Source organism: Salmo trutta, chromosome 35, assembly GCF_901001165.1.
Source record: "Salmo trutta chromosome 35, fSalTru1.1, whole genome shotgun sequence".
Taxonomy (NCBI): domain Eukaryota; kingdom Metazoa; phylum Chordata; class Actinopteri; order Salmoniformes; family Salmonidae; genus Salmo; species Salmo trutta.
The window spans coordinates 37341394-37355491 of record NC_042991.1 but is presented as its reverse complement, the minus strand read 5'-3'; the positions used below and the strand labels follow the sequence as shown (position 1 = coordinate 37355491).

Here is a 14098-nt window from a genome sequence, read left to right as displayed (position 1 = left end):
ATTAACGTGAGACATTAAACGGGGCGTCGGTTGATTAATCCGCTTTAACGATTCTTTTTAAGTGGTTCTGCTTAAAATGAATACAGATTTACTGGTGGAGCTAATTCTAACTGAGGGCAAAACAGTAACACTGGGTGAAGGGTAGGGTGAAAGTCTGTGGCCGTGAGCCCCTCCCTGTCCTCCCCTCTCTCTATCCTCCCCTCTCTCTATCCTCCCTCTCTCTCTATCCTCCCCTCTCTCTATCCCTCTCTCTATCCTCCCCTCTCTCTCAGCTGAACTTGAAAGGCTCAAGGGGAAAAACCAAAAGGATTCCAAAACCGTCACAACGCTCCGATAATTTGTTCATGGTTCAGACTTTTGTGATGGTCATAAAAAAAATAGGCCTGTTATAAAGAAATTCAGGCGTCATGCCCATTGGTGTGCCCCCTCAGATTTGTCCTGTTAAATGTTTTGTTGTCGTTTCTTTGTAATACTAATAGCCACTTAACAATTTTATGAAGTTGGTTTTACCCAGATTTTAGCAGAGATGCAGAAAAGCATATTTAGTTTCTAAACAAAAACTAAAAAACACCAGTTAGGAGGATACAGACAGCTCAAGATGTATACTTAGATATACAGAAAAAGAAAAATGTTATTTATTTTATTTTTACATAGAATTAGGCAAATGATTATGGCTCTAGATTGCAGGAAAAATAGGTTTCAGGTGTTTGAAAAATACAAAAATTATCCAATTTACGGTCGGGGGCATAGTTGTGCCTGTTGTCATAGATTGAGGACTCATGGTGGATATGGATATTGCCAGAGGCTTTCCACCATTTTAAAGTAGTCAACTGGATGGGGATTCCTATGCGTTTGGTGCAATCAGCCAATGAAGAAGATAACTGTGGCTTTAAAATGGATTTAGCCACAATGGTGCTGTCTTTTATTTATTTTTGTTTTGCAAATGTTTCTTACTTTTTAACTCTGCATTGTTGGGAAAGGGCTCATCGGTAAGCATTTCAAGGTGACAAATACAATTGTATTTTATGCCGTCACAGACGCTATAAAGGCACAGATACAAAGATGAGTCCCCTGCCTATCTCTACGGCCTGTTTGTTCACGGTTATCTGCCCTCTCACTGGCTAGAATGGTCCCATCTGATCTCGCCTTCCATCTTTGAGGACATATTGTCCATTGTCAGTTCGGTCACTTGAATATCTTGTCAATATAATAGACAATCATCCTTGGCTGGACTGGACTACTGAAATTTGGCTGTGGCGTATGAGGCTTGTATATTTATAAAGAAATGTCGCCCTCTTGTGGAATGGATAACAAATAACAATTTGGGCGAACCGGAAATGATGTGTGTAAGACTACATGCCAACCAATCAGCGTATACGTTTCCCTCCACAACCAGCTAGTTTTGTAGCTAAATGATACGGAACCCGAAAACCCACCACGAAACAACGCGTTTTTATTTCATTTGTTAGTATTTATTGATACATCAAACGACATCAATAATCAACGTTTTGTTTACGGATAACACGCGTGGTAACGTACCTCTATCGAGGATAACGTAGCTTTAATTTGTATTATTATTATTTTTTTAACTGCACCAGCTTTATGTGAGGACAAAGGCCTACACATTACTCGCTGCTTCCAACGCATGTATCCCTCTTGGGGTAGTAACTATGGTGGTGGTGGCGGCCATCAACCACCTTCGCAGCAGAACTTCGGTGCGCCGAGGGGTCAGTCTCCTCAAGGCGAAGGTTTCGGGGGAGGATTCGGGGGCTATGGAGCTGTTACACCCGCAGCTACACCCGGGTCAACGTTCAACAGCCTGCGGGAACAGCATCTCCAGCAGATGCAGCAACTGCAACAACTCCACCAAAAACAGCTTCAATCTGTGCTGCACCACGACAGGAACGTAAATGAAAACCCCTATGGAGGTGGTGGCGGTGGTCCTACGGCCGAGTCGTGGCAAGGCAACTCGGGATATGGGTATGGTTCAACGGGGGCCGGTGCCCCTTCCTCTTACCGAGATGAGTATCAGTCCATGGAAACCGGGGCGACCAGCCCACAACTTCAGCCGCCGCAGCCCAAAGAGACCCAGCTTCCCCCATCAGAGGCGAACCCACCCCCATCAGAGGCGAACCCACAGGTACCCACTCAGAACAATGCTACACCCGCGACTAAAGAGGTAAACATAGAAAGAATAGTTGGCCCCAAAAGACTTACATTTCCCGACATTGGAAAGTCGGATCAGGGAGAACGACTGGCCTCCTCTCATTGAAGCCACGGAGGTTCAAGGGCGACCGCGGTACTGCAGGCGTTGTTAACATTATAATTACATAGAAAAATGGCGATCTTCGTGGTCGTGTAAACAAAAAAAAAAAAAAAATGTATTATAATAATAATAATAATAATACCAATTTTGAAGACAATCATGGTTACCAATACTTGTTTCTAATACACTAGATGTTATGTCCTTGAACCGATTATTGTAAAATTACAAACAAAATAAGTTGTAAAATGTAGTTGCTAATGGCAACCTGCTATACCCCGGTCGGCTTTTAAACTAGGGATGTTATGTCTCCATTAGTGCTGAGCAATTAACCAAAATATCGGTTATTTTTCGGTTTTAAAACAACTAATCGACCAACTTCGATTACATTTTTTTTTTAAATTCCGTTTATTTATTATTTATTTTATTTATTTATTAGCTCAATACGGATCCAGCCTTAATTAACTGTGCGACGTAGCAGGGAGTTGTAGTTTCCAACAAGACAATGTTTTACATAGTTTAGTGTATAAAACTTGCTAATTCACTACAATGACCATAATCCATTGCACATATACTTGTCCGGTCTGTGTTTCTTTTATGCAGAGACAGGAATACGCGATCTTGAGGGGATATAGAAAGCCATGATCAGTGATTCATAGTTTGCATTCAGCAGTCATAAAAGTATGCCTTATTTACTTTGTAGAACTACTAAATAGTGATTTTTGTCAGACCGCGTGCTCTATAGAGATGAGATGATGACTTGGAATGAAATAATAATTTAGTATACACAAATCATTTATAATTTATTTAGTGTTGATTACAATAATATTGATTATTTATTATAATAAAGCTCCTTTTCCTTGATCTCCTTCTTATTATTATTACTATTATTATGATAATTATTAGAATAATAAGTAATGTCATTATCATTAGTAGACTTAGTATAGCAGCCTCGTATAACCACCATTGAGCTCTAGGCCTAAGAGCATATCCTGTTTAATCTTAATAGCGTAACTGACTATATTTCAATACTTATGTAGGCTACTGTATCAATCATTCATTTGTTCATGTCATCACACAGCATACGAGTCATTCGTGATTTGAAATGCAATCGAGCATTTTAGTTTTTAAAATAAAATAAAGCGAGCCTTGAATAATTAGCTTAAACAATAAATAAATAAATCGTTCCATTTTAGAAATTGCGTTCACAAATGAATATGATTGTTCGTATTGTTTGCTGTTATAAAGGCTTAACAAAAAAACAAAAACAAAACCGTTACAACAGACTCTGGTTTACTTATAATTTATTTAGTGTTTACATTGTTCCAAACGGTCAGAACAATTTATCGTGTAATCTATACAGCACCTGTTTGGCGCACATAATATACACACATCACTTAATCCTTACCTTCTGTTTCTTAATCTGCAGTATTTTCCACAATTAGTCACATCCGAATCTGCCTTGTCAGTATTTTTTACATGGCAGGAGAGTAACAATTCCAGACAGAATAACCTACAATTTTTTTTTTTGGGGGGGGGGGGGGCGAACTCCAAAAGCCCTCTTATAATACTAGCCCTGTGTGAATCGACATCCCTGTGTTTTTGAGAGAAATGTCTCAGTTTGACAGCTGTTGCTTGCGGTTTGCACAAGAAAACGATAACTGATTGGATAAATTGAACTAAGTGCTGCGTTTTAACTATATATGAATAGGCTGCGTGTAGTCTAATCAACTATCAGTGAATGCTTTTGTTCATATGTTTTGTCTGTGTATGAACTGAATATTACCAAATGCATCAGTAAAAAAACATTGAGCCTATTTAATGCAACCCTTACTGTTAATAGATTGCAAAGCAGCAGCATTCAACTGTACCTAAAGGTTTGGAAATTAACTTTCTCGTCCATAGGCTTAAAATGCATCTCAAGTGCAGTTGCACTGTTTAGCTCACATCTGAAGGCTGGGGGGCATTTAGGACGTACTGTTTAGCTCACATCTGAAGGCTGGGGGGCATTTAGGACGTACTGTTTAGCTCACATCTGAAGGCTGGGGGGCATTTAGGACGTACTGTTTAGCTCACATCTGAAGGCTGGGGGGGCATTTAGGACGTACTGTTTAGCTCACATCTGAAGGCTGGGGGGCATTTAGGACGTACTGTTTAGCTCACATCTGAAGGCTGGGGGGCATTTAGGACGTACTGTTTAGCTCACATCTGAAGGCTGGGGGGCATTTAGGACGTACTGTTTAGCTCACATCTAAAGGCTGGGGGGCATTTAGGACGTACCGTTTAGCTCACATCTGAAGGCTGAGGGACATTTAGGACGTACTGTTTAGCTCACATCTGAAGGCTGGGGGGCATTTAGGACGTACCGTTTAGCTCACATCTGAAGGCTGGGGGACATTTAGAACGTACTGTTTAGCTCACATCTGAAGGCTGAGGGGCATTTAGGACGTACTGTTTAGCTCACATCTGAAGGCTGGGGGGCATTTAGGACGTACTGTTTAGCTCACATCTGAAGGCTGAGGGGCATTTAGGACGTACTGTTTAGCTCACATCTGAAGGCTGAGGGGCATTTAGGACGTACTGTTTAGCTCACATCTGAAGGCTGAGGGGCATTTAGGACGTACTGTTTAGCTCACATCTGAAGGCTGGGGGGCATTTAGGACGTACTGTTTAGCTCACATCTGAAGGCTGGGGGGCATTTAGGACGTACTGTTTAGCTCACATCTGAAGGCTGGGGGGCATTTAGGACGTACTGTTTAGCTCACATCTGAAGGCTGGGAGACATTTAGGACGTACTGTTTAGCTCACATCTGAAGGCTGGGGGGCATTTAGGACGTACTGTTTAGCTCACATCTGAAGGCTGGGAGACATTTAGGACGTACTGTTTAGCTCACATCTGAAGGCTGGGGGACATTTAGGACGTACTGTTTAGCTCACATCTGAAGGCTGGGGGACATTTAGGACGTACTGTTTAGCTCACATCTGAAGGCTGGGGGACATTTAGGACGTACTGTTTAGCTCACATCTGAAGGCTGGGGGACATTTAGGACGTACTGTTTAGCTCACATCTGAAGGCTGAGGGACATTTAGGACGTACTGTTTAGCTCACATCTGAAGGCTGGGGGGCATTTAGGACGTACTGCGGATCGCTAAAATGTCCTAATGAATATGATCACACTTCCTCAATTCTAATATTATGGCGACACTGTAGGAAAAAGGGGTTTGGTATGTTTTAGAAAACTCCAGCTTGGTTCCCAAGTTATCAGTATGGCCCCATCACCTGGACATGTTGAAATACTGTATCTTTCACACCTAGAATAAAAACCTGCAGGCTTCTGTCATAACTGTCAATTTATTGAAAATAAGAATTACATGGGGGACGTTTGGGGGGGGGGGACTAAAATCGTCTTCTGGAATAACAGACATTCTGGAGCAATAATTACATTAAGGTTAGGGTTACCAACTTTCCCTAGTAATACTAGTCCATTGTGAATAGGTCTTTGGTCACGTGCATGCGGCGCGTACATGTGTCACGTAAAGAGAGCACGGCTTGAGGGAATAGGGAATATTTTTCCTAAACAAAAGAGGGATTTCAGTAACAGAACTTTTCAGTCAGAAACGGCTGCAATTATGTTACAGCTTCAGCAACGCGGACAGCGTGATAAACACTTTGATATTCTGTGGTGGTCGCTGCAGCAGGGAGGAGAGAGAGACAACGGGTGCTACTCATTCACTGCCCGGCCCGGCACAATCCAATCAATTGCTGGTCGGACTCCCTCTAGCCATTTGTATGTCATTTGTATGTCTTAATTATATGTCTTAATAATATGTCTTAATAATCAAACAGTTTGCTTAAAGCATCAGACAAGCTCAGATGATATAGTTGATTTGATTTAAACACACCGGATGTGTATATAGATGGAAAAATACACGTTTAACATCAATTGGTCGAAAGAACAGACTCCTATTGGTCGACTAAGATTTTTGTTGTTGTCGGGGACCGAGTTGACGGAACAGCATAAAGATCTATCTGGGGCCAAGCTAGTTTCTCATAGTGTTGTGATGAGATCTCGTCTACCTGCACAAGCTGTCATCACGTCCCAGAGAAGCGCTGTGTAGCTAGAACACCATGCTAACCAGAACGTCTGATATTGTCATGTTGATATGATATGTATGTTTTGTCATCCAGGAGCAGCAGCAGTATTGGTACAAGCAGCATCTCCAGAACTTGCAGAGGCTGAAAGCGGAGAAGGCTAAACAGGGCCAGGGCGATGGCCCAGCAGCACCTCCACCTCCCAAACCCCAGCCTCACTCGGCGTCAGCCGCCCCTCCCCCTCCATCGGAACCACCCAAGAACGCCCCTCCACCACCCCCACCCAAAGAGCAGCCCCCACCACCACCTCCACCTGATGACGAAACGGTAAGGAGAAACCTGACTGTTTTACATGTCTGAGGATAGACTGTGATTGGTATTGTAGGTGAGCATCTCGGTCTATCATAGACATAGCAAAAAATTTACAGGATCTCCTGTGAAGGAGAAGTTTTCAAACATTCCTTTGCAATATCGTCATAATGTACTCTGATGATGTGCTGTAACAATATAATGATATGGTAGGTATTCTCGTATCGGTTTCCCAATGTCATTGGGGGGGAAGACAAGTACATGAATATGTTGGGTGAACTTCCACCTCTGTCCTTGAAGTGCAGCGTAGAGACAGAAAGATGTGACCTGTGGAAGATCTTCCAACCTAAGAACTTAGCCAATAGGCTAACTCAAATGTTTTGTATTTACGAGTGTCTTTGAGATTCCTGCTGTAATGAAAAGGGCTATACAAATCCAGTATCCTCTCCTCCTCCTGCAGCCTGCCCCCACGACCCAGGACCCAGTAGAGGTGGCCCGCCTGCAGCAGCTCCAGAGCGCAGCGGCCCAGTGGCAGCAGGCCCAGCAGCAGAGAGCGAGCTACCAGTACCAAGCCCTGATGCAGCACCATGCTCAGCTTCAGGCCATCCTCAACCAGTACCAGCAGTGTATCCAACAACCTGCACAGCTAGAGGTAACTCTATGACATTTGTTTTGAGACTTTTTATTTTTTTAAATGTATTTTTTTACACACTGAAAATGTTAATGATTCAAGATTCTTCCCCTCTTTTTATTTGTAAATTTGTACCTATTTCAGTCCGTTTTATTATTATAGTAATTAACTTTAATTGCGCAGCATCTTGCGTGGATAAAATACAGTTTGCGTGATTGAAGAGCATGTTATTCTAGCATGTGGCGTTGTCTGTTTGATGTCAGGGGTTATTATGATATTATGAAAGCAAAATTCTAATTTCCTTCGAAAGATGGACAATTAATTAAACCTATTCTATTCTCTGAGATGTCCTCTTCTTTATATGAGTCCTATGCCCAAGGCAAATTTCCACATTGTTTTGGACAACAGTTTTTCTCAAATTCCCCCCTGTGTAGACAATGTCTATTGCCATGCAGCTGAGCCACTATGAGACGCAGCAGCAGAAGTTTGGCCCGGTGTTTGCAGACTGGGGCCGCACCTTCAGCCTGTGGCAAGAGCAGTTCCAGTCCTACCCACATAAAGACCAGCTACAGGACTATGAGTTACAGTGGAAACAGTGGCAGGAACAGATGAACTCCACCTCAACACACCTACAGGTACAGTACAACCAGACAAACTCCACCTCTATTTGTGTGTACCTCCCCTCTGCATCTATGGCCTTTTCAGTAGGAGGTAATGTTAAAGATTGTAGAACAGGGTTCCCCTGACTTGTTCAGTAGGATGTAGAACAGGGTTCCCCTGACTTGTTCAGTAGGATGTAGAACAGGGTTCCCCTGACTTGTTCAGTAGGATGTAGAACAGGGTTCCCCTGACTTGTTCAGTAGGATGTAGAACAGGGTTCCCCTGACTTGTTCAGTAGGATGTAGAACAGAACAGGGTTCCCCTGACTTGTTCAGTAGGATGTAGAACAGGGTTCCCTGACTTGTTCAGTAGGATGTAGTGTAGAACAGGGTTCCCCTGACTTGTTCAGTAGGATGTAGAACAGGGTTCCCCGACTTGTTCAGTAGGATGTAGAACAGGGTTCCCTGACTTGTTCAGTAGGATGTAGAGTAGAACAGGGTTCCCTGACTTGTTCAGTAGGATGTAGTGTAGAACAGGGTTCCCCTGACTTGTTCAGTAGGATGTAGAACAGGGTTCCCCGACTTGTTCAGTAGGATGTAGAGTAGAACAGGGTTCCCCCGACTTGTTCAGTAGGATGTAGAGTAGAACAGGGTTCCCCCGACTTGTTCAGTAGGATGTAGTGTAGAACAGGGTTCCCCCGACTTGTTCAGTAGGATGTAGTGTAGAACAGGGTTCCCCCGACTTGTTCAGTAGGATGTAGTGTAGAACAGGGTTCCCCCGACTTGTTCAGTAGGATGTAGAGTAGAACAGGGTTCCCCCGACTTGTTCAGTAGGATGTAGTGTAGAACAGGGTTCCCCCGACTTGTTCAGTAGGATGTAGTGTAGAACAGGGTTCCCCCGACTTGTTCAGTAGGATGTAGAACAGGGTTCCCCGACTTGTTCAGTAGGATGTAGAGTAGAACAGGGTTCCCCGACTTGTTCAGTAGGATGTAGAACAGGGTTCCCCTGACTTGTTCAGTAGGATGTAGAGTAGAACAGGGTTCCCCGACTTGTTCAGTAGGATGTAGAGTAGAACAGGGTTCCCCGACTTGTTCAGTAGGATGTAGAGTAGAACAGGGTTCCCCGACTTGTTCAGTAGGATGTAGAACAGGGTTCCCCTGACTTGTTCAGTAGGATGTAGAACAGGGTTCCCCTGACTTGTTCAGTAGGATGTAGAACAGGGTTCCCCGACTTGTTCAGTAGGATGTAGAACAGGGTTCCCCGACTTGTTCAGTAGGATGTAGAGTAGAACAGGGTTCCCCTGACTTGTTCAGTAGGATGTAGAACAGGGTTCCCTGACTTGTTCAGTAGGATGTAGTGTAGAACAGGGTTCCCCTGACTTGTTCAGTAGGATGTAGAACAGGGTTCCCCGACTTGTTCAGTAGGATGTAGAACAGGGTTCCCTGACTTGTTCAGTAGGATGTAGAGTAGAACAGGGTTCCCTGACTTGTTCAGTAGGATGTAGTGTAGAACAGGGTTCCCCTGACTTGTTCAGTAGGATGTAGAACAGGGTTCCCCGACTTGTTCAGTAGGATGTAGAGTAGAACAGGGTTCCCCCGACTTGTTCAGTAGGATGTAGAGTAGAACAGGGTTCCCCCGACTTGTTCAGTAGGATGTAGTGTAGAACAGGGTTCCCCCGACTTGTTCAGTAGGATGTAGTGTAGAACAGGGTTCCCCCGACTTGTTCAGTAGGATGTAGTGTAGAACAGGGTTCCCCCGACTTGTTCAGTAGGATGTAGAGTAGAACAGGGTTCCCCCGACTTGTTCAGTAGGATGTAGTGTAGAACAGGGTTCCCCCGACTTGTTCAGTAGGATGTAGTGTAGAACAGGGTTCCCCCGACTTGTTCAGTAGGATGTAGAACAGGGTTCCCCGACTTGTTCAGTAGGATGTAGAGTAGAACAGGGTTCCCCGACTTGTTCAGTAGGATGTAGAACAGGGTTCCCCTGACTTGTTCAGTAGGATGTAGAGTAGAACAGGGTTCCCCGACTTGTTCAGTAGGATGTATAGTAGAACAGGGTTCCCCGACTTGTTCAGTAGAATGTAGAGTAGAACAGGGTTCCCCGACTTGTTCAGTAGGATGTAGAACAGGGTTCCCCTGACTTGTTCAGTAGGATGTAGAACAGGGTTCCCCTGACTTGTTCAGTAGGATGTAGAACAGGGTTCCCCGACTTGTTCAGTAGGATGTAGAACAGGGTTCCCCGACTTGTTCAGTAGGATGTAGAACAGGGTTCCCCGACTTGTTCAGTAGGATGTAGAGTAGAACAGGGTTCCCTGACTTGTTCAGTAGGATGTAGAGTAGAACAGGGTTCCCTGACTTGTTCAGTAGGATGTAGAACAGGGTTCCCTCGACTTGTTCAGTAGGATGTAGGGTAGAACAGGGTTCCCTCGACTTGTTCAGTAGGATGTAGAACAGGGTTCCCCCGACTTGTTCAGTAGGATGTAGAACAGGGTTCCCCCGACTTGTTCAGTAGGATGTAGAGTAGAACAGGGTTCCCCGACTTGTTCAGTAGGATGTAGAACAGGGTTCCCCCGACTTGTTCAGTAGGATGTAGAGTAGAACAGGGTTCCCCGACTTGTTCAGTAGGATGTAGAACAGGGTTCCCCCGACTTGTTCAGTAGGATGTAGAGTAGAACAGGGTTCCCCGACTTGTTCAGTAGGATGTAGAACAGGGTTCCCCCGACTTGTTCAGTAGGATGTAGAACAGGGTTCCCCCGACTTGTTCAGTAGGATGTAGAGTAGAACAGGGTTCCCCGACTTGTTCAGTAGGATGTAGAGTAGAACAGGGTTCCCCCGACTTGTTCAGTAGGATGTAGTGTAGAACAGGGTTCCTCGACTTGTTCAGTAGGATGTAGAGTAGAACAGGGTTCCCCGACTTGTTCAGTAGGATGTAGAACAGGGTTCCCCCGACTTGTTCAGTAGGATGTAGAGTAGAACAGGGTTCCCCGACTTGTTCAGTAGGATGTAGAGTAGAACAGGGTTCCCCGACTTGTTCAGTAGGATGTAGAGTAGAACAGGGTTCCCCTGACTTGTTCAGTAGGATGTAGAGTAGAACAGGGTTCCCCCGACTTGTTCAGTAGGATGTAGAACAGGGTTCCCCGACTTGTTCAGTAGGATGTAGAACAGGGTTCCCCGACTTGTTCAGTAGGATGTAGAACAGGGTTCCCCGACTTGTTCAGTAGGATGTAGTGTAGAACAGGGTTCCCCTGACTTGTTCAGTAGGATGTAGAACAGGGTTCCCCTGACTGGTTCAGTAGGATGTAGTGTAGAACAGGGTTCCCCTGACTTGCGGGACGAGTTTGGGCCACAGGTAATTTTTATTTGGATCCCCCAATTGTTCTGAAAAACCAAACCAAAAAAAAAACCCGACTTAAATATTTTTTTTGTTATAATATATTTATATTGTTGGACATAAAATACCAACAAATCAGCTCCAATTGATTTTAATTTTGGAAATCCGTCCCGAGGTATTACCTCACCTGAAAGAGGAATATAATGTGATTGTATAGAAATGTAAGCAAGGTTTGAAGTGATTGTTTTAGTCATCTGTTGTTTTTTTGGGGGGGGGGCTTCTTGCAGTCTATTTGCAGTCTATAAATTATGAGTAATTATTTTCCAACCCCCCCCTGACGACTTGCTCAAGAAAAAATGTGCCCGAAGCTGAATCTAGTTGATGATCCCTGATGAAGGTGACATCTGTCATATACAATAGACAACTGTGTTCACTCTAGTTATTGTATTTCTATCTTTTCAGTTCTGAATGTTTCACATTGCTGAATACACCCTAGCCAGCTTAATGTGAAAACACTTGATGTAAAATATATTTATTTATTTTAATGGGCTCCTTAAATGTGATTTGATTGCAGGAGAGGGTCACCACCCTGCGAGCCATGCAGCAACAGTACGGAGGTAGCGACAGCAGTGGTCAGTACGGCGCTGACCAATACAGTAGTAGTGACCGGTATGGTAGTGGAGGGTACGGGGACCAGTACAGCCAATATGGTCAGTACCCACACTCTGGATCGGACTCGCAGATTCAACAAGGTCACATGGTGAGCCCGTCCATGCCGTCCCAGCCAGGTAGCCAGCCCTCGTCCACCTCTGGATCCATGTCCCAGGGCCCTCCACCAGGGCACCAGGGCCCTCCACCAGGGCACCAGGGCCCTCCACCAGGGCACCAGGGCCCTCCACCAGGGCAGCAGGGCCCTCCACCAGGGCAGCACGTCCCTCCACCAGGGCAGCACAGCCCCTCCAGCGCCCAACGCATGGGAACCCCAACAGGAGAACCACACCAGGGCCCTCCACCAGGGCACCAGGGCCCTCCACCAGGGCACCAGGGCCCTCCACCAGGGCAGCACGTCACTCCACCAGGGCAGCACGTCACTCCACCAGGGCACCAGGGCCCCTCCAACGCCCAACGCATGGGAACCGCCACAGGAGACCCACACCAGGGCCCTCCACCGGGGCACCAGGGCCCTCCACCAGGGCACCAGGGCCCTCCACCAGGGCACCAGGGCCCTCCACCAGGGCACCAGGGCCCTCCACCAGGGCACCAGGGCCCTCCACCAGGGCACCAGGGCCCTCCACCAGGGCACCAGGGCCCTCAGTCAGAGCAATACAACCTGTCTGGACCCCTTGGTAGAGGGGCAGGCCCAGGAGGGAGAGGGTTGGCCAGACCACCAGGTCCACAAGGAGGACAGCCTCCATCCTACCAAGGCCCCAGAGGATCAAGGTAACTTGTGTATTCACCACATAATGATATTCAAACCCCCCCCCCCCCCCCCCCCCCCCCTACCCTCTTGACCAGGTCTCCCTTTGGGAGAGATTTTGTTTGTACCTGAACTTGGATTGAAAAAAAAATAGGTTAAATAAAACATTTCTATTTACAGGCTGTTCAAACATTCATGTGTTTTCTTTCCACCCAGGTTTGATGGTCCGAGAGGGAACGGCCCGCGGTTTGACCAGCAGCAGCAGAGGTTCAACGCTCCACCAGGTCCCAGGTTCAACCAGCAGCACCCAAGGTTTGGTCAGCTTGGCCCCAGAGGACCAGGGCCTCGGTTCGGACAGCAGGGGCCCCAATTCGACCACCCCCCGAGACAGAGCCCCCCAGCCCGCTTTGAAAGACCCCCAGGTCCCTCAGCACCCTATATAGGCCCACAGCCTAAACCAGACACTGGCAAAGACACCAAACTATTTCAGGGTAAGACTGAGATGCCAGCAGGCTCCAAGCCTCCTGGTATAAAATCTACTGGGCCAGCTAAACCAGTAGCAGACAGTACAACTAAGCAAGGTGAATTGGCAGAACTAGGGGATATGCCAGATGACATGTTGGAGTCCCTCGATGGCTTCTTCGTCCAAAACGACCCTATCCCTCAGACGAAAGCAGAGGCTGATGCTGCTGCTGCTAGTAAGGACACCACTGCCAAAAAGGAAGAGGTGAGCCCCCTTGCTGCTGCCGGTGCCAAGCACCCCGTGTCCACCACCACTTCTGTATCCCCGAAAACCGCTTACCCTGCCAAGAACGCTCTCAACCCAGGTGGACCGGCTGGGCCGTTGAAGACCAACGTCAATAACAACAACGGGCTTCGGGGACCACAGGGGCCTAAGCCTCACGGACCGGAGCCGCCGAAGACCGACCCAATGACCAACCAACCCCCTGGCCTTCTGGGGCACATGGGCCGTGGTAGAGGGGGACGTGGCCAGCCTCTAGGGCCTGTAAGAGGGGAGGAGGTTGGAGGTATGAGGGGAGGGAGAGGACGAGGGGAGGCGGACAGAGGGATGAGGGGGGGGAGAGGACGAGGGGAGGCGGACGGAGGGATGTGGGGGGGGAGAGGACGAGGGGAGGCGGACGGAGGGATGTGGGGGGGGAGAGGACGAGGGGAGGCGGACGGAGGGATGAGGGGGGGGAGAGGACGAGGGGAGGCGGACGGAGGGATGTGGGGGGGGAGAGGGCGAGGGGAGGCGGACGGAGGGATGAGGGGAGGGAGAGGACGAGGGGAGGCGGACGGAGGGATGAGGGGAGGGAGAGGACGAGGGGAGGCGGACGGAGGGATGTGGAGAGGGCGAGGGGAGGCGGACGGAAGGATGTGGGGAGGGAGAGGGCGAGGGGAGGCGGACGGAGGGATGAGGGGAGGGAGAGGACGAGGGGAGGCGGACGGAGGGAT

General features: G+C 47.1%; 1 protein-coding gene across 1 annotated transcript in view; it reads left to right on the top strand.

The window, feature by feature from the left end:
* Positions 1-1405: 1405 nt before the first annotated feature.
* Positions 1406-14098, top strand: part of LOC115175206 (YLP motif-containing protein 1) — a 56899-nt gene continuing 44206 nt past the window's right edge. Inside the window, exons 1-6 of the mRNA XM_029734457.1 lie at positions 1406-2140; positions 6453-6683; positions 7126-7317; positions 7731-7931; positions 11801-12666; positions 12860-14020. Coding sequence (XP_029590317.1) covers positions 1646-2140; positions 6453-6683; positions 7126-7317; positions 7731-7931; positions 11801-12666; positions 12860-14020 — 3146 coding nt within the window. The 5' untranslated portion in view covers positions 1406-1645. The remainder of the gene's footprint in view (positions 2141-6452; positions 6684-7125; positions 7318-7730; positions 7932-11800; positions 12667-12859; positions 14021-14098) is intronic.